This window comes from Kogia breviceps, chromosome 2 (assembly GCF_026419965.1).
Source record: "Kogia breviceps isolate mKogBre1 chromosome 2, mKogBre1 haplotype 1, whole genome shotgun sequence".
NCBI classification, from domain to species: Eukaryota; Metazoa; Chordata; class Mammalia; order Artiodactyla; family Physeteridae; genus Kogia; species Kogia breviceps.
Genome location: NC_081311.1, coordinates 168,787,232 through 168,808,696, shown reverse-complemented (window position 1 = coordinate 168,808,696; position 21,465 = coordinate 168,787,232). Strand labels below are relative to the sequence as shown.

The 21,465-nt window shown below is 39.5% G+C and overlaps 1 protein-coding gene across 2 annotated transcripts in view; it reads left to right on the top strand.

Moving 5' to 3' along the window:
• Positions 1-16,598: 16,598 nt before the first annotated feature.
• SUMO1 (small ubiquitin like modifier 1) overlaps positions 16,599-21,465 on the top strand; it is a 29,031-nt gene continuing 24,164 nt past the window's right edge. The window contains exon 1 of one of the 2 annotated variants that reach the window (XM_059053480.2): positions 16,599-16,771. In XM_059053480.2, the coding sequence (XP_058909463.1) occupies positions 16,760-16,771 (12 nt within the window). In that variant the 5' untranslated portion in view covers positions 16,599-16,759. The remainder of the gene's footprint in view (positions 16,772-21,465) is intronic. The other variant, XM_067026587.1, reaches the window with a different exon arrangement.

Genomic DNA, 21,465 nt, shown 5'->3' with positions numbered 1-21,465 from the left:
AAGTTATGTATGTATAAAATATGGGTAGACATCATCAATTTGCCCTCCAATAAAAATATCATTTATACTTCCACCATCCATGATTGAAAGTATTCATTTTCCAACCCTCGTCAATACTAGGCATTATCTATCATTTTAATCTTTGCAAAACAGGTAGGTGAAAGATTGTATCTCATTTTAATGTGCATTTCTTTTATTATTAGAGATGTTGACCTTTTTATAGGGATGGGCTTTAGGATAAAAAGAATCAGCTGTCTTTTCATCACACTTGGTTAGACTTACTGAGAACAATGAAAGCCCACAATTCCTTCAGTTTTTGAGCAGGTGAACTAATGAAGACACAACTGGTACTTAGGAAATATTATCAACCCTCCTTGTACCATAGCAAAAGCTAACATTCATTCCTCTAATACAGTGGTTTTTTTTTTTTTTTTTTTTTTTTTTTTTTTTTTTTTTTTTTGTGGTACGCGGGCCTCTCTCAATGTTGTGGCCTCTCCCATTGCGGAGCACAGGCTCCAGACACGCAGGCTCAGCGGCCATGGCTCACGGGCCCAGCCGCTCCGCAGCATGTGGGATCTTCCCAGACCAGGGCAGGAACCCGTGTTCCCTGCATCGGCAGGCGGATTCTCAACCACTGCGCCCCCAGAGAAGCCCTAATACAGTGTATTTTAAATGATAGTTTTGCTTTATCCCGAGGTATCTCCATTAAAAATAACTTCTCAAATCAATGATGTTCAAATCACTATCATACATCTCATACAGTGAGCTTAGAAAATTGCAAATTCCTGATCTTGCAATTACATTACATTAATTTTTTGATGGACATTTGAATTGTACCACCTTTCGGCTATTATGAATTATGCTGCTATAAACATTCGTGTACACTTTTTTTATAGATATGTTTTCATTTCTTTTGGATACATACCTAGGAGTGGGATTGCTGCGTTGTATGTTAATTCTACGTTTAACATTTTGAGGAACTGTGAAACTGTTTTCCACAGCAGCTGCACCTTTTTACATTCCTAGCAGCTATGTATGAGGGTTCTCCACATCCTTGACAATTTCTCCACATCCATGACAATACTTGTTATTTTCCATTTTAAAAATTATAACTACCTGTTAGGTATGATGTGGTGTTGCATTGTGATTTTGATTTGCTCTTTAAATTTGTTAAAACAATTCCTTTCTCCTGCAACGAATCACAGGAGCAGCACTTTTGTATGAATGTAGGGTGAGTGAGCAATCATTGCTTATAATTAGGATATATTAGTAGGAACTCATGATTTCATTAAGATTGTGTATTGGTCAGGATAGGCAGATCATGTTGTGGTAACTAACAACTCCAACATGTCAGTGGATTAAAACAATAGTGGTTTATTTCTTGCTCACACTACATGGCTATTTTGTGTTGGCAAGGGAAAGGGCTCTACTCATCATAGGCTAATGGAGCAGCCATCATCTCCGAAGGTGCTGAACTCTCTACCAGAGGAAAATAGGGTTTGGGGCTGTTTCACACTGTCAGTCACACATCTGTTACATGTTCTCCAATAAATGACATCTGTCACTTCCAATCACAACCCACTGGCCAATACTAGTCACATGACCTCACTCAACTGCAGGAGAGCCAGTAGTCTTATCATGTGCCTGAACAGTTGAGCATCCCAAATATTTGGTGAATAGCATCCACAAATACCAAAGTCTGCCTTCTGGTCATAATATACTTGGTTCACTCTCCTTCCTGCAGGTAAAATACACTCGCCATCCCTCTAGGGAGACAAACCAAAAATGCCATCCAGTCACAGCATCAAGCTCACAGCCCAGGGTTTCTGGGTCATACACAGTAGTCTCTACATCATGGAAGCTGTGGGGATATATCTTCAGTATGCCCACATGTGGGTCTCTTTTGATCAAGAGACTTATGAACTAAAAGGGCAAGATGTCTGTACCCACATACTCAGAATGCCAAGGTAGAGCAGGGACAGGGTAACTATAATAAATTTCCCATTTGGAAAGTGGGGAAGGATGGGAGATACACAGCAGTCATTTGTCCAAGGACCCCTGATCCTTGTGGTGGGGAATGTGGCCTAATTCTGTCCTTGCGAGGGACTCCCTTGTCCATTGTTCTCCAGGCCTCTTGCTGCTGCATTCTGGGAGGTTCTTTTTGTTATTCTCCTTGGTCATATGTGAAGTGGACATTGCATGTATTTGGGGGGTAGTTTGCTCTGCTTTGTCAGTCAACTTTTTGCTCACAAAATGTTGGGGCCCCAAGGGTTGTTTTAAGACTCTAGAGGTGGAGGGATAAATTGGGAGATTGGGATTGACATATACACACTTCTATATATAAAATAAATAATTAATAAGGACCTACTGTATAGCACAAGGAACTCTACTCAATACTCTGTAATGGCCTATATGGGAAAATAGTATAAAAAAGGTTGGTATATGTATATGTATATCTGATTCATTTTGCTGTACACCTGAAACTAACACAACATTGTAAATCAACTCTACTCCAATAAAAATTATTTTTTAAAAATAATAAAAAAATAAAATGAAGAACAAAGTTTAAGGACTTACACTATCTGATTTCAAGATATCAGATAGTCTGACACTTATCAGTTAACTTAATTTTCAGCCAACACCAAAGCAATAAAAAAAAAAGAAAAGAAAAAAGAAAGAAGAAGAAAAATATACACTTATTTGAAGGTATCTGAGGCTTACCAAGGCAGTGAGGATTTTCAAGGAAAAGATGTCAGAGAAGAGAGAAGTCCAGAGAAGTGAGCCCCTACTTTGGTGCCACTTCTCACTTTGTGGAATTTGCTAACCCAAAGGTGATGACTAGGGGAATGAGAAACTGAACAGAAAGCAGTGGCTGAGAGATGGAGAAACTAAACAGAGCTTTGGAGCGGGGGTCACAAAAACTGGAGTTCAGTTGAATAATACACATTTTTTTCCAAGCACATGTGTATCACTTACCAAAACTAACCATATGCTAGGCCTTAAAGCAAGTCTCAACAAATTGCAAAGCACTGAAGTTGTATACGGTATATTCTCTGACCACAGTGAAATTAAGCTAGATATTAATAACAAAAAGACATGTAGAAAATTCCTATACATTTGGAATTAAGGAATACACTTCTAAATAATCCATGAGTTAAAGAAGAAATTACAGTGAACATTATAAAATATTTTGAGTTAAATAGTAATGAAAATATCAACACTATATGTCAAATTTTGTGGGAGGAAGCTGAAGCTGCATTTACAATGAAATATTTACCATTTATAGATGGTAAAGAAAAAGAAGTTAAAAATCAGTGACCTCAGTATTAATTTCAAGAAGCTAGAAAAAGAAGAGCAAATTAAACCCAAAGAAAGAAGAAGGAAGAAAATAGGATAAAAGCAGAAATAAAATAGCAATAAATCTACAATATAGAGAACCAAGAAAGCCAAAAGTTATTTTCTGAAATGAATGATAAAATTAATACAACTCTAATGAGACTGTTCAAGAAAAAATAGAGAAGGTATAAACAAGCAATATCAGGAATAAAAAGGGGGGCATCTTCTGATTCTACAGACATTAAAAAGATAGCAAAATATTTATATACTTCATACTTGATATATAAAGTTACAGAATAACACTGCTAACATTGTTATTAATATTAACTTATTTAAGATTTGTGCTTATTTAAAAAAATTTATTTATTTTTGGCTGCATTGGGTCTTCATTGCTGTGTGGGCTTCTCATTGTAGTGGCTTCTTTTGTTGTGGATCACGGGCCCTAAGTGCATGGGCTTCTGTAGTTGTGACACGCAGGCTCAGTAGTCATGGCTCACGGGCTCTAGGGCACAGGCTCAGTAGCTGTGGCACATGGGCTTAGTTGCTCCATGGCATATGGGATCTTCCCTGACCAGGGCTCGAACCTGTGTTCCTTGCACTGGCAGGCGGATTCTTAACCACTGCGCCACCAGGGAAGCCCCAAGATTTGTGCTTTAAAAAAAAAAAAAAATCTGTTGTTTTTGTTCCTAGAATATATCCCGTTTGCTATGTACAGTCAAATTACTGCCCTTGAAATAATTCTTCACTAATGGTTAGAAAATTAATTTCATACACGCTTTGGGTTGAACTGGTTTTGTTTTATTTATTTATGTGGTTGCGCTGAGTCTTAGTTGCAGCTCACCATCTCCTTAGTTGTGGCACGTGGGCTCCTTAGTTGTGGCATGCATGTGGGATCTAGTTCCCTGACCAGGGGTCAAACCTGGGCCCCCTGAATTGGGAGCGCAGAGTCTTATCCATTGTGCCACCAGGGAAGTCCCCCTGAACTTTTTTTTTTATATATATAAATTTATTTTTATTTATTATTTTTGGCTGTCTTGGGTCTTCGTTGCTGTGCGCAAGCTTTCTGTAGTTGCAGCGAGCAGGGGCTACTCTTTGTTGCAGTGCATGGGCTTCTCTTGTTGCCGAGCACAGGCTCTAGAGCACGTGGGCTTCAGTAGTTGTGGCTCGCGAGTTCTAGAGTGCAGGCTCAGTAGTTGTGGTGCACAGGCTTAGGTGCTATGCAGCATGTGGGATCTTCCCGGACCAGGGCTTGAACCCGTGCCCCCTGCATTGGCAGGCGGATTCTTAACCACTGTGCCGCCAGGGAAGCCCTGAACGGGTTTTTTTTAAAGAGGAAAAAATAAGATATGTTACTCTCACTGTGTCCCAACTTTGTAATTTTTATGAGATATGGTGACTTAGGTAAAATATTTTGTTTAGTAATGTTTCCTCTTAATTTCATCTGTTTTTTTATCTGAGTAGTGGGCTATTTCCTTTTGATTTCCAAAAAAAATTACTCTGATGTTAGTCAATACTTAACACAGTTTTTTAAAAATGGATTTGTTGAAATAAATACAATATACTTAAAATGTTGAAATCAGAAACAAAAAATAGATTAGGTTCCAAAATCATTACAAAGAGTAACTAAGTCATATTTTGCCTCTAAAAATCAAGTTGGAAAGAAGTCAAATTTTTCATTCTATGTATTTTCCCCTTTGACTCAATTTTTCTTTTTTCTTCTTCCTTTTTTTTTTTTTTTTTTGGTTAAAAACTTCTCTATCTTCTGACTTCTTTTCTTTCCCCAGTGAGAAAATATGAGTGTGGGAATTTCAGGCTTCACCAGTTTCTAATTTTATGCACTGTTTCTATTCATAGAAGGCAATATGTTGATTGCACATGTAGTCTTATTGAAAGGGCCTCTTCTTCAGAGCTACTGATATTATAATAGGGAAATTACTAGAAAAATAGGAATAGTTGAAGTTCTTCTAAGCCCGTTGGATGATCTGCTAATGGATGGGAAACGCTTCCACTTTTTGTTACTTTGCTTTTACACCTGAGGCAAAAGGTACCACGTCCTAACAAAGGCAACTCTCTACCATTTTTCCACCATTCCTTACTTTTACATTTTATGCCTTTTCCAGCCCTTAAGTATGTTCCAGCTACCAATGGCTTCCACAGACAGGGTTTAACTCCCTCAGGTGGCAAAGAAGTTGTTTATCCCTCAACTCAGGAATTTATTCTTGGCTCGTTTGTCCATTAATTAACACAGCTGTGGAATTCTGCTTCACCCATAGTGTCCTGCTAGTGTAGGAAAAAACTGCTGTGATTCTGTTTTGGGGAAGGGAAGGAGAGAAGAGACAAAGAGTTGATGACCAAAGAATGGCCCAGGGCATGGAGGCAGAAGAGATTTGCAGGTAATGTTTAATTTCTCCAAGAATTTTGTTTGAGAAACACTAGAAGACTGGTCAAAGTTCTTGTTTCCCAGCCTCTTTAATATTACTTTCAGACCAGCATTCTTCTGTTTAGTTTAAAAACTTGTTCTTCCTCTTTACTGCCATACACTAAACTCATTCACTGGTTCACTGGCTTCCCTACACTCCCAAGCTACACTGTCATCTAGAGTAACTTCAATTTTTATTTTATAACCCATCCAACACCCTAATCTTATATTGCTCTATCTCCTCATTTCTCAGGACACTTTAGCCACTCACTTCAGAGCCCTCACCCTACTCCGTGTTATCACCAAGAATTTCTCACCTCTGAAATCTTAAATTCAAGCCACACTCTTATTGGCATAACACACCTGAGGAATGTAATACCTCCCAGCAATAAATGTGGTTTACCTTGACTGTGATTCTCAAGGTGAGGAGTGAGGAAGAAAGGAATGAACTGCTAAGGGCATTTATCTGAATCTCAGAGGTTTGCTTAATTTGAAAACCCTCACAGTTTTTTTTTTTTTTTTTTTTTTTGGCGGTACGCGGGCCTCTCACTGTTGTGGCCTCTCCCGTTGTGGAGCACAGGCTCCTGACCGGGCCTAGCCGCTCCGCAGCATGTGGGATCTTCCCGGATCAGGGCATGAACCCGTGTCGCCTGCATTGGCAGGCGGACTCTCAACCACTGCGCCACCAGGGAAGCCCTCTCACGGGTGATTTTGATGAGCATTCTACAGGTAGCATTTCTCCTGCCTTCTCTACCTGTTATAAATCACTGAAGGAACTGCAGTAAAGATCTCCTGGGTTCAAATACTGATTCTATCACTTATCTGGGTGAGTTCAATCTCTCTTGCCTCTGTTTTTGCACCTGTGAGGACAGCATTATCACTTATTCATACTTTATAGGATCAAGTGAAATAATAAATGTACAGTACTTGGAAGAGGGTCTGCAGCTCAATAAATGTTAAGAATGATCATCATCAACAACATTTATATGCCAATGATTTCCAAATCTCTTATCTTCAGCCTGGATTTCTCAGTGCTCCAAATCACATCAACTGCCTGCTAGACATGTTTCCCTGGGTGATTCTGGGCACTGCATATTTACATCTAAATCTTATCCTTGTTCTTTCTTTGCAAACCTGTTCCTCTTCTCCAAGGTTTTCTATCAAGTCTTAAAATGATAACATCACATCAAGTTACCCAAGTCAGAATCTAATCAGTTTCCGAAACCTGTTGATTGTATCATCTCCATTTCCATCTTTACTACCATTGATCTAATTTCCTGTCATTCTCTTTTTTCTTCTGGACTACTGTTGCAGCCTCCTAAATTATTTCCCTCTTTTTTTGTCTTGCTTCTTCACATTGCAAGCTGGTATTATCACTTCCCCTGATTAGAAACGCTTCATGCCTCCTACACCCCTTCACTGCCATCCTTATGCCTTTCAGGATTAAGTCCAAATTTCTTAATATGGTTTACTAGACTTTCTGTGAATGGGCCCTTACTTTCCTTTCTGGCGATTTCTTCTAGCTCCTACTTTCCAAACCATGTTCCTACTATACAGAGCTTGTCATGCTTGCTTCTTTACCCCTTGTCAATTGTCTAGGCCAGGAAAAGCTTTTACTTCCCTTCCTCTACCTCAAAATATGGTCTTTGGACTACTAGAGGACCTGGGAGTTTTTCAGGGGGGTCTGCAAGTTCAAGACTATTTTCATAATAATATTAAGACATTATTTGTTTTTTTCCACTATGTGGACATTGGCACTGATAGTACAAAACCAATGGTTTGTAAAACTGGCATTTTAGCACAAATCAAGAGAGTGACACCAAATGTACTAGTATTCATTGAATTCCATACTGTGATGCACTTGAAAGAAAAGTTTCACCTGAGAATGTCCTTGATGAAACAGTAAAAAGTTAATTATGGTAGGCTAATTAATGGCCTCCCAAAGATGTCCACTTTCTAATCCCTGAAACCTGTGAGTATGTTACTTCACTTGGCAAAAAGGATTTTGCTAATGTGATTTTTTTTTTTTTTTTTTTTTTTTTTTTTTTTTTTGCGGTACGCGGGCCTCTCACTGTCGTGGCCTCTCCTGTGGTGGAGCACAGGCTCCGGACGCGCAGGCTCAGTGGCCATGGCTCACAGGCCCAGCCGCTTCGCGGCATATGGGATTCTCCCGGACCAGGGCACGAACCCGTGTCCCCTGTACTGGCAGGCGGACTCTCAACCACTGCGCCACCAGGGAAGCCCCGTGATTTTTTTAAAAAATTGGATTATAATTGCTTTACAATGTTGTGTCAGTTTCTGCTGTACAACGAAGTGAATCAGCTATATGTATACATATATCCCCTCCCTCATGGACCTCCCCCCCCCATCACACCCATCTAGGTCATCACAGAGCACCAAGCTGAGCTCCGTGTGCTGTACAGCAGGTTCCCACTAGCTACCTGTGTTACCCATGGTAGTGTATATTTGTTAATCCTAATCGCACAATTCATCCCACCATACCCTTCCCCCCCCACCGTGTCCACATGTCCCTTCTGACCCTCGGTCCTCCGAGGGTCCCTCCCCATCCCTGCTGATCCTCTCACAGTGGGTGGGCCCCTCCTGAGCCTGGGAACCCCTCACCTCCCCTGGCTGCCCCTCAGGGGCACCAGTACTGTCCCGCCTCCACTTCTCCTACCCCCCCTCGCTCCCGCCACGACCTACCCAGTCACATGGGGGTTCCTCTCATCCCCTTAGGTGTCCTAGGTCCCCCACCAGTGCCTGGTAGGTGCCCTAGTTGTGAGGAGATGCGAACTCTGCACCTGCCTACTCCACCATCTTGACTCCCTCCTGCTAATTTGATTTAAGTTAAGGATTTTGAGGTGCGGTGGTTATCCTGGATTATCTGGGTAGTTCAATGTAATCACAAGAGTTCTTATAAGAGGGAGACTGAAGGGTCAGAGTCAGAGGAGATGTGACCACAGAAGCTAAGGAGAAGGAGAGGGAGAAAGGGAGAGAGGGAAGGTGGGAGGGGAGGAGGGGAGTTATTAAAGATCCAGCAGGCCTTGATGATGGAGGAAGGGGCCATGAACCAAAGAATGCAGGTGGTCTCTAGAAGCTGGAGAAGTAAGAAAATAAATTCTCCCCAGTAATTCTCTGGTGGTCCAGCAGTTAGGATTCTGAGCTTCCACTGCAGGGGGCACGGGTTCGATCCCTGGTGGGGGAAATAAGATCCCACAAGCAGTGCAGCCTGGCCAAAATAAATAAATAAATAAATCTTCCTTAGAGCCTCCAGAAGCACCTTGGCCCAGCAACGTCTTGATTTTAGGATTTCTGACTTCCAGAACTGGAAGATAATAAATGTGTGTTGTTGTAAGCCATGAAGTTTGTGGTAATTTGTTATAGCAGCAATAGGAAATTAAAACACTAATTTTGCTAAGTTTTAATGCTTGAGTAACATTTAAAAAATATTCTATATGAAGAAAAGCAGTCATTTCTTCTCCATAAGATTGCTATCTTGGGACTTCCCTGGTGGCGCAGCGGTTAAGAATCTGCTTGCCAGAAGACCTAAATAGACATTTCTCCAAAAAAGACATACAGATGGCCAAGAAGCACATGAAAAGCTGCTTAACATCATTAATTATTAGAGAAATGCAAATCAAAACTACAATGAGGTATCACCTCACATCACTTAGAATGGGCATCATCAGAAAATCTACAAACAACAAATGCTGGAGAGGGTGTGGAGAAAAGCGAACCCTCTTGCACTGTCGGTGGGAATGTAAATTGATACAGCCACTATGGAGAACAGTATAGAGGTTCCTTAAAAAACTAAAAATAGAAGTACCATATGACCCAGCAATCCCCCTACTGGGCATATACCCAGAGAAAACCATAATTCAAAAAGACACATGCACCCCAATGTTCATTGCAGCACTATTTACAATAGCCAGGTCATGGAACCAACAACCTAAATGCCCATTGACAGATGAATGGATAAAGAAGAAGTGGTACATATATACAGTGGAATATTACTCAGCCATAAAAAGGAACTAAATTGGGTCATTTGTTGAGACGTGGATGGATCTAGAGACTGTCATACAGAGTGAAGTCAGTCACAAAGAGAAAAACAAATATCATATATTCATGCATATATGTGGAACCTAGAAAAATGGTGCAGATGAACCGGTTTGCAGGGCAGAAATGGAGACACAGATGTAGAGAACAAACGTATGGACACCAAGGGGGGAAAGTGGCGGGGAGGGTGGTGGTGGTGGGATGAATTGGGAAATTGGGATTGACATGTATACACTAATATGTATAAAATGGATAACTAATAAGAACCTGCTATATAAAAAAATAAGTAAAATAAAATTTAAATGATTTTTTTAAAAAAGGAATCCACCTGCCAATGCAGGGGAAATGGGTTCGATCCCTGGTCCGGGAAGATCCCACATGCCGCGGAGCAATTGGGCCCGTGAACCACAACTACTGAAGCCCACGCACCTAGAGCCCGTGCTCCACCACAAGAGAAGCCACCACAGTAGGAAGCCTGTGCACCACAAAGTAGAGTAGCCCCCACTCACCACAACTAGAGAAAGCCCGTGTACAGCAATGAAGACCCAACACAGCCAAAAATAAATTTAAAAAAAAATTTATTTAAAAAAAGGATTGCTATCTCTAGGGAAAGCTCACAAGAGATTGAGTTATAAGCTTGTTTAGCCCTTAAAAAAAGGAGCAGTATTTTTATGTGACAGAATGAATGACAGGTCAATAATGGTTTTCCAGACTTGGAAATATAGCAAACATTTTCTCAAAAAATGAACAGATGAGCCTAACACTTAAAGAAAACAACTGACAGTATTTGTTGTCAATGACAAAATTTGACCTTTCACACAAAAATTAGCATTTTGGAAAAATTGTACTGATCACTGTGAATTTGACAGTTTCCCAGTATTTAAAGACTTTTTCTGTTAAGTCTGTGAAAACAATGAATGTGATTTTTAGATACCGTATAATGAAATGTGTCAACATTTAGGAGATCTGTATAACTCAGTGAATCAAAGTTTTCTAAATGACCAATCCATCATGTTACAGAATTATGCATGGGTAAAAGAGCTCTCTGAAGTGCAAGACAGACCAATGGATTTTTAATGTAACAGAGCACAAAAAGTTCATTGATACGGTTTCAAAATCCACATTTCAATTAAGAAACTATACTCGTCAAGTTTGGGTGTGCTATGAAAGAAAATATTTACATTTATCAGCAAAGGCTATTAATATAGCCTACTCCCCTCTCCCAATTACATGTCTGTATGAGGCTGGATTTTCTTTACATAGTTCGACCAACTGCAATCAATATGGCAACAACTGAATGAAGTAGATATAACTATCCTGCTGTCTTCTACCAATTAAGGCATTAAGGAAGTTAAAGACATTTGCAAAACTCAAAAACACTGCCACTCTACTCATTAGCTTTTTTGTATTTGGAAAACATGGTCATTTTTCATACAAATATGTTATTTATGCTAACATGTAAAGGACTTATTGTTTATTATTTTTAATTAAAAATGTTTTTTACTTATTTTTTTGGCTGTGTTGGGTCTTTGTTGCTGTGTATGGGCTTTTCTAGATGTGGTGAGCAGGGGCTACTCTTCATTGCGGTGTGTGGGCTTCTCATTGCAGTGGCTTCTTTTGTTGTGGAGCACGGGCTCTAGGAACACAGGCTTCAGTAGTTGTGGTGCACAGGCTCAGTAGTTGTGGCTCACAGGCTCTAGAATGCAGGCTCAGTAGTTGTGGTGCACGGGCTTAGTTGCTCCACAGCATGTGGGATCTTCTCGGACCAGGGATTGAACTCATGTCCCCTGCATTGGCAGGTGGATTCTTAACCACTGCGCCACCAGGGAAGTCCCCAAAGACTTATTATTAAGGGTAAGCTGGGACAAAGTGAGAGTGGCATGGACTTATATATACTACCAAATGTTAAATAGATAGCTATTTATGGGAAGCAGCCGCATAGCACAGGGAGATCACCTCGGTGCTTTGTGACCACCTAGAGTGGTGGGATAGGGAGAGTGGGAGGGAGACACAAGAGGGAGGAGATATGGGGATATATGTATATGTATAGCTGATTCACTTTGTTATAAAGCAGAAACTAATACACCATTGTAAAGCAATTATACTCCAATAAAGATGTTAAAAAAAAAGAAAAGATTACATATGAGATTTCATGATATCAATAAAATGGTGGGAAGTTTTTTGATAAAAAAAAAAGATATACATAGATACCCACAGTTATGTTCAAAATGTATGTAGAGATTTTGAAAATGGGGAATCACTATTTCATTAATAATGTTTTGTTTATTTAAAATTGCAAAAGGATAAAAAGGTACAAGTGCAATGCTCTTATTAATCACCTATATCCATAATTTCAATGAACAATGTGTAGTTTTGGTCATCTTTATTGTGTTTTTTCTGATTATATTATTGAAATGTAATCTTACATTTGCTGAATCTAATAATAAAAATGTGGGCTTGTAAAAAAAGACATTATTATTTTTCAGTGAGTTAATACATACTTTAAAATTTTCTCAGTTTTAATTTTTAATATGGTAAATATCAATAGATATAACACACATAAACAAAAGATCTTTGAGGTCTTCAATAAATTTAAAAGTTTAAAGGAGTCCTGTGACCGAAATGTTTTGAAACTGCTGCTCTAGCCTATTTCAACTTCCCCTTTGGATTTCAATTTAGATTTTATTTATTTTTTTGCATGCTTTTCATGACCATCCTGGCTGGATGTGAAGGTCCTATATACTCCCTTAATAATACACTATACTTCACTTATTAGCAGCTCTACACTTATTAGCATTATATTTTTGTTTTTGTTTTATATAACAATAGTTTTATTGAGATATAATTAACATCATACAGCTCACCTATTTATTATTATTATTATTATTTAATCCAACAAACATGTAGATTTATTTTAAATCAGTTTGGTACATGATACAGATTGCTTCTGCAGTTTTTAATGAACTGAAATAGAAATTTCTAAATACAGCAGTGTCTGTGCAACAAATATCTGTAAGGTAAAATAAGGGATTTTAATAGAACTACAATCTGCATGAACAAATCAGATGAAAAATCTGAAAAGGTTTTTATATACCTTCTGGATTAAAAAGAACCCCAAAATTATTAATGGCCCAAGATACTAAACTGCTAAAGGAAGAGGGGAAAAGCCTGTGAGTTCTGTTGTAAGAGCTCTTTTTCTAAAATCTAATTCCATATTATGATTCTGTTAGAGCAGTATTCAAAATTATAGAAGATGAGAGGCTTCATCAGCTATATTTTCACAAAAATAGCTATAGTGTTAACATTAATGTGTGGTAAGGTATTCCTATCTAGGTAAATGACAATTATACCATTGTAGCTAATTTTTACCACTTTGGGAAAATGGAAATTCTGTATATTTTCAACTGAATCTTGTATCTTAAAGCACTCACTAAAAATTAATAGCCATGGCACCATAATAAAATTTTTTGTGAGGTACCTAAAATATTACTACTGAGGAAAACAAAAATGTGAGGTAAGCCTACCTTTCCCCCAAAACCTTTGAAGCCAGAGATTTTAAACAATTAAGGCACTTGAAAATATTAGGTATATGTACCAATGTGCAAGTAAAACAAACTTCAGCTGTACCAGCAAGTAACGAAGAAACAGTAAATCTTCATTTAAAGAACCTTTAATTATGTAAATGTAAGGAATTTTGGCTTATGAAATGGACCAAAGCAACTTGTCATTTCTTACTATAAAATATTGAAAACCAAGTGCTAAACACAGCCACTATAGGTTAAAGAAACTAAAACAAAAAATCTTAATGACCTAGAAAAGCAAAAGCTCATTTTAAACTGATTTAAGCCTCTGAACTAATCCAATGTGTCAAAGGCAGGGAAGAAGTATCCCTCTAAACCTGAAAAAACTAGTGCTTCATAAGGAAGCTGAAGAAATAAAAGTATGCATGCTTATTATACTACAGCAATGAAACTGAGAAGAAGAAAGGATGGAAAAGAAGAAAGAAAAAGTGCAACCTGTTTATCCAGGGCAACCATCATTAAAAATCTACAGTAATCTGATCAACTAAAATTTTTTCTGAAATTATATACTGCTCACGTTTGCTGTCTCAAAACTTAAAATGATTGTCTCATTTAAAGAGTTAATAAATGATTCTAAAATAATTTCTTTCTTTCTTGCCTTACAGAAGTTACTTTTCCACAAAGTTTTGTGGAAATCCTTTTAAGTAAGGTACAACAGTTAGGATAATTTTTTGAAGTACAAAGGAAAATATAATTAAATCAACTTTATACTTTTTAACATCCATAAACAAAATGTTGGGAGATTCAATAGATGAAGGCTTTTGACTTTGTATAACATCCTTTAAGTTACTCAGGCTTGGAATAAAGTAGGTAAGTTTTCAATTAAATACTAACAGTATGGTATCTTAAAGCAGGTTTACTACTGCTCACATCAACAGTTACATCCTCAGACCAACCTTTCCCTTCATTAATGTGAAAGAACAAATCACCAACATTTTAAGTTACAGTCTACCTTTCAGTCTGTCTTTTAAGGCACTGTTCTTTATTTTCTCAATCATATAAGGTGCTTTACAAGTATGAACAATAACCTGCTACACTTTAATGTTTTGTATCCTTTCCATTCATTTCTTTAAATCTGGAATGTAATTCTCCGTGAGCTCACCTATTTAAAGTGTACAATTTTTAGTTTTTCATTGTATTTACAGAGCTGTACAGTCATCATTCAAGCAATTTTAAAGCATTTTCATCACCCCTCAAAGAAACTCTGCTCTTTAATAGTCACTCCCCATTTCCCCACTAATCCTCCAGCCCTAGTAGAATGCTGGAGCAGTAGCCCACTAATCTATTTTATGTTTCTATAGACTTGCCTATTCTGTGTATGTCATATAAACAGAATAATACTTTGCGACTGGCTCCTTGCACTTAGCATAAGGTTTTCAAGTTTCATCCACATCATATGAAGACTTCATTCCTTTTTATGGCTTAATAATGTTCCTTTATATGGCTATACCACTTTTCTTTATCCATTAGTCAGTTGATGGACATTTGGGTTGTTTTCTTTTTTTTTTTTGCTATTATGAATATGGCTGCTGTGAACATCTGTGTACATGTTTTTGTGTGAACATACATCGTCAATTCTCTTGGGTGTATACCTAGGAGTAGAATTTCTGGGTCATGGTAAATTTATGTTTAACAGTTTGAGGAACTGCCAGAATGTTTTTCAAATGAAATGTTTTCCAAAGCATTTTATGTTCCCACTAAGCAGAGTATGAGGGTTCCAATTTCTCCATATCTTTTTCAGCACTTATTATTTTTCTTTTCATTTATAGACAATATCCTAATGGGTCTGAAATGGTATCTCATAGTGGCTTTAATTTGCATTTCCCTGATAGCTAATGATGTTGAACATCTTTTCAAAATTGGATTACTTGTCTTTTAATTGTTGAATTATAATAGTTCATGTATTCTGAATATTAGACCTTTATCAGATATATTATTTGCAAATAATTTCTCCTATTTCTTAGGTTGTCTTTCCAACATAAAAGACAAAAGTTTTAATTTTGATGAAGTCTATATTATTTATTCTTTGCTTACTTGTGATTTTGGTGTCATATCTAAGAAACCATTGCCTAATCCAAGGTCAAGAAGATTTATACCTATGTTTTCTCCTAAGAGTTTTAGCTCTTACATTCAGGCCTTTGATCCACTTTAAGTTAATTTTTCAAATATTGTGAGATAGTGATCCAAATTCATTCTTTTGCATATGGATATCCAGTTGTCCCAGTAAGTTTTGTTAAAAGACTTCTTTCACTGTTGAATTGTCTTGGCATTTTTGTCCAAAATTAATTGATGTGTGAGGATTTGCTGATTTATTCTGGAATCTCAATTCTGTTCCGTTTGTCCATATCCTTATGCTCTATGCTTTTGTAAGTAGGGCCACTATATTTTAAAGAACTCACAGAAGGACCATTCTTTAATTCAAAGCAATGAAGTCAAGGGTCGGAATCAGCTTCTTCTCGCCACCAGTTTAGAACTTTCAGGAGCATCTTTTTCAGCAGTAGCCATCAAAATCCTGCCCAATGGGATCATGTTTTGTTTTGTTTTAATTAAGTTCATGTGGGCTTCCCTGGTGGCGCAGTGGTTGAGAGTCTGCCTGCCGATGCAGGGGACACGGGTTTGTGCCTCGGTCCGGGAAGATCCCACATGCCGCGGAGCGGATAGGCCCGTGAGCCATGGCCGCTGAGCCTGCGCGTCCAGAGCTTGTGCTCCGCAACGGGAGAGGCCACAACAGTGAGAGGGCCCCGTACCGCAAAAAAAATAAAATAATAATAAAATAATTAAGTTCATATGTTGGCCAGGGTTGGTTAACCAAAACTCTAGTGTAAGAAGCACTAGAGTGCTAGGTATACAGTATACACTACTATATACACTAGGTATACAGTCCAATTTATTCAGTGAGATCCATGAGCAAGGCCAGGAGGAGACAATAGAAGTATCTTGGCTCAGCGTTCAGAAACGCGCAAGGTATCGGAGGGAGGGGTCTGTGCTGGTCAGTACGCTTCCAAACGTCGAGAGTGGGCATCCGGAACTTTTCCCCAGGGGTATCGGCTCGGGACCGAGGCACAAGCCCTAGTCTAGGTGCAGCTGAGGGGGTGTCGTTTATTCACTCGCGCGACCACCACTAAAGCCGCTCGGCCCTCCCGCCTCCGGGCAGGCCCCCCCACCCCCGGTTTTCCCGCCTCGCCTTTCCTCTCTTCCCTCCCCGTCTTCTTAGCGCGTAGCGGAAGTGACGCAAGGCGTAGCGGAAGTCCCTCCAGCCGCGGTGTTGTGCTGTGGGGAAGGGAGACGGATTTGTAAACCCCGGAGCGAGGTTCTGCATACCCGAGGCCGCTGCTGTGCGGAGACCCCGGGGGAAACCACCGTCACCATGTCTGACCAGGTACAGGCCTGGGAGCCATCCTATGGCGGTGGCCGAGGCCTTACTCCGCAGGTCCGCCAGCCGCTCGGCTGGGGCCGGGGATGGAGGCGCGGGGGAGGGGAGCGCGGAATGGGGGAGGGGGCGGCCGGTGGGGACTGGGCTGGCGAGGGAGGGGAGTGGAGTAGGACCGGAGACGCCCGGGCTTGCCACAGGCCTTCGGGAGCCGCCCTGCCCCTCTCCTGGCTGGCTCATCACCCCCTGTGCCCCAACGCCTCTGGTCGCGGCCTCAAGTCGTCTCCCTTCTTTCTCTGGGGCCGACCAGGTGCCGAGCCCAGCTTCCACTTTACCGAGAGGGTCCGTGGGGAACCCGTGTGCCTGCCTCTTCAGAAGACTCATTGCAGAAGTAGGGCCCTAGGCCCCAGTTATGTAACGGGAGAGAATACCTGCCCTGGAGCGTCCGTGGCCCTGAAAAGCGGGTGGACTCCACTTTTGGGTTGTTAGTCTTTAGATAGTTTTGGAGTGGGGACGTGGGGGCGGGGGGTGAGGGAGACATTGTCTGGTGTTGCTGGGAACCTAGAAAGCTCTGCCTTCCGTTCGGATTGCAGCTGGGGCCGGGCTGCCTCTGTTCTGCTCTGAGTCTTTTTCCGTGTGGGTGTGCAGAGCTGTCGCCTCTTTCTTGTACTTTCCCATTTCTTACTCGGGATTGGTTCAGTAGCTCTCCAGTTGTAAGAGAGAACTCAGAATAATCAAGAAACAAAGTAGAACAAAACTGCTAGAGCAACAAAGCGTTTCATCTGGGCGTTAACATGAAGATGACTGATACTTTTGAGGAAAAGGATAGGAAAACTTCGTGTATGTAGAGCAGTTGCAGAACATTTGCAGAAAGCTTCCTGTTATAGCAGAGTGCTCCATCTGAATGTTAATATCAAGAATTTACTTTGGGATTTGCACTCAATCAGGAGTGTTCGATTTTACGTGGTAAGTTTTTCTTCCTCATCCTTTTCTAGTTAACCATGTTTATGGCTAGTTTTTACTGTATAGGTTTTTTGTCTGGACTTTGTTTTGTTTGCTCAGACGACTTTGACTTTTTAAAGTATTTTTGGACCTTTTGCTTGTTTAGTGATAGTTATCTAGAAAACTGTTTCTCATTCAACCCCATAATGTACTTGAACTTTTAAATTTAACACAGTTATTCCCTTGGCTTTTAACCCAGTTCAGTTTTGTACCACTTGGTGAGAGCAAGTGAGGCTTTTGTGGATTTGTACTGTTGTGCAAAATGTACATTTATATTTTTAAGGTTAAACCATAATCTAGATTAGTTTTGGGTGGATCTTCTTACTAACAGTCTAGATTAATTCCCAAATTGGTATGGGAATGGCATTATAACTGTCTTCCTAGATAGTTGTTTACTTGGTTACCACGGAGGAAAGAACAGGTGTAAATGCTTAATTTCATCAGCCTTTTATTTTGATGCCCAGAAATGGCTAGGAAGCCTATTGAAATTTACTATAGTCTGATGAAAGAGCAGTGTACAGAGAAGGGATTATACAGTAAATTGTAGAATTTATTGCTCCAGTTTGAATTCCAGTCATTTAAAAGAGACTTGAAGGAAGAAATTAAAGGACCTAGGACACTAACAGGTGCCTCTAGGTCAGAGGTTCTTTAGATTCTTTTCAGGGGGTCCTTGAGGCCAAAACAATTTTCACGATAACACTAGGACATTGTCTTCTCCACTGTCATTCTTTCATGAGTGTTCATTGGAGTTTTCTAGAGATTGACATGACCTGGTGTATCACAACAGATTGAAATATATCAGTAGAAGCAGATGTGGAAATCCAGCTGCTATTAAGCCAGACATTGAAGAGATTTGCAAAAATGCAAAGCAGTGCCACTTTTCTTACTAGTTTTGTTTTGAAAAATATGTATTTTTTAAGATTGATGCTTCATTGCTACTTTCAAAAAATTGTAATTTATATACACAGTACCATTTAATGAGGGTATCATCATATCATTACCAGTGTTTCATATTGCTATTATTAAAATATTTTTCGGGACTTCCCTGGTGGTGCAGTGGTTGAGAATCTGCCTGACAGTGCGGGGGACATGGGTTCAATCCCTGGTCTGGGAAGATCCCACATGCCGCGGAGCAACTTAGCCTGTGCGCCACAACTACTGAAGCCCGCATGCCTGGAGCCCATGCTCTGCCACAAGAGAAGCCACCGCAATGAGAAGCCCATGCACCGCAACCAAGAGTAAGCCCTGCTTGCTGCAACTAGAGAAACCCCATGCGCAGCAACGAAGACAAAACACAGACAAAAAAAAAAAATTTTTTTTTCATAAATAGCAACATGAAAAATATTTTTAATAAAAATACATTATTCGTTAATATATATTGGGTTTATTATCTTAAAATGAATTAATATGTATATAAAACATTTCTCAGTTTCAGTGTCTAATACTGCAAACCTCAGTAGATATAACCAACCTAACAAAAGTTTTATGGGGTTCTAAATAATTTTTAAGAGTGTAAAAGAGTCCTGTGACCATAAAGTATGAGCACTGTTGCTCTAGGCTGATTGACCAACATCGTTGTTAATAATAATTGGGACCCAGTACGATTTTAGTGTTGGGATGCTAAGGATTTAAAGAGATATGAAGCTGAACTCTTACCCTGATGAGGCTTATGAGTGAGAGTAAGAATCCCAAGTTACTACTGTGCCATATCAGCAGCATGAGACTGAACCACTGTACCCAAAAGACAATATAAACCAGGTTGTTTTAGAATGATGTATTTTCTGAGGCATCTCTCAGAAGGTTATTGTCTGTGCTAAGATATTGAAATTGAGTAATAATTTCAAGTTAAAATAGGTGGACATTAAAGTCACACAAGACTTGAATTGCTGGGTTCTCCGTTGACTAATGAAAAATAATTATTTTTGGAATTTGAATGAAATAATTTCTCATAATTCTAACAATGACATCATTATCCAGTGTACCATTATTGAATAATCCTCTAATATAGGTTCTAAACCCGAGGATCATGAATACTAAGGGCTGAAAATCCACTGAAATTGTATGGAAATTGTATGAAGTTATATTTGTGCATGTGTAATTTTTTAGGGAGAAAGGATCCATAGCTTTCATAGGGGGTACGTGATCCCTCAAAAAAGGTGAAGAACTAGCCTTAAACCAATAATAGGGACCTGATTGGGTGCTTACTTTTAGCCTAATTTCACGTTGCAGCAAAACTGAGCACTGGGCTTCCCTGGTGGCGCAGTGGTTGAGAGCTCGCCTGCCAATGCAGGGCACACGGGTTCGTGCCCTGGTCCGGGAAGATCCCACATGCCGCAGAGCAGCTAGGCCCATGAGCCATGGCCACTGAGCCTGCGTGTCCGGGGCCACAACAGTGAGAGGCCCGCGTACCGCAAAAAAACAAAACAAAACAAAACAAACAAACAAAAACTGAGCACTGATGTAGAACAAGAAGTTTAATATCAAACTGGTAAGGGTAATTTATACAAATATTTTTCCTTCCTCCTTCCTTACATTCACATTTATAGTGTTTCTTTTTCATATCAGAATCATGAAAGGCAGCATGGACTTCAACTCTTCAATTCAGGTCTGTTAATTTGTAAATAATTGGATGACTGATTTGCTTAAAATGCTGACTGAATCTGTTGTAGCAGTTTTACTCTGTCCATCCCCACCTCAGAGAGAGAGAGGGCAGGCAGAGAGGGAGAGAGAGAGAGATATTGATTGAATGATCTCCTTTTATCTTTAGTCAAGGATTTTGAAGCATTATGTAATTCTGGTTATCTGTTGGTACCTGACAGACTGCTTCAAAACGTAATGGCTTAAAGCAACAGTCTTGTTTTGCCCATAAATCTGCAATTTGGGCAGGGCTCTGTGGGTTGGGCTCATCACTGCTCCTTGATGTGTGGGGCCTCTGCTGGGATTACTCACATGACTGTGGGCTGTAACGGATGGGTTCTTCATATAGTCTCAAGGCCTCTGTGAGTGCTCTCGTCATGTATTCTCTTGAGCATGGGGGCCCCAGGATATTCAGACTTACGGCAGCTCAGGGCTCACAAGAGAGTGTTCTAGAGAACCTTGGGTGGAAACCCCAAGCCTCCTAGAACCTAACTTTGGAAGTCACTTCTGCATTCTGTTGGTCAGGCAAATCACTAAGTCCAGCCCAAATTCAGGGGAAAGGCATTTATTTTTATTGAGATATACTTGACATATAACATATTAGTTTCAGGTGTACAACATAATGATTCAGTATTTGTATATATTGTGAAATGGTCACCACAATAGGTCTAGTTAACATCCATTACCGCAGTGGTTACAAATGTTCTTTTTTGGTTTTGAATTTTTATTTAATTTTTTATACAGCAGGTTCTTATTAGTTATCCATTTTATGCATATTAGTCTATATATGTCAATCCCAATCTCCCAGTTACAAATTTTTCTTGTGATAAGAACTTTTAAGATCTACTGTCAGCAACTTTCAAATATACAATACAGTATTATTAACTATAGTCACCAAGGGAAAGGCATCTAGACTCCATTTCTTAATAGGAAGAGTAACAAAGAATTTGCAGTTATCTTTAATCTACCACATTAATTGTATTTCTTTTGTTAGGATAGCGTTATTCCCTGCAGAATTCTTTATATCTCTCTTGTTGATGTTTGCTGATCTTTCCGTTAGCTTG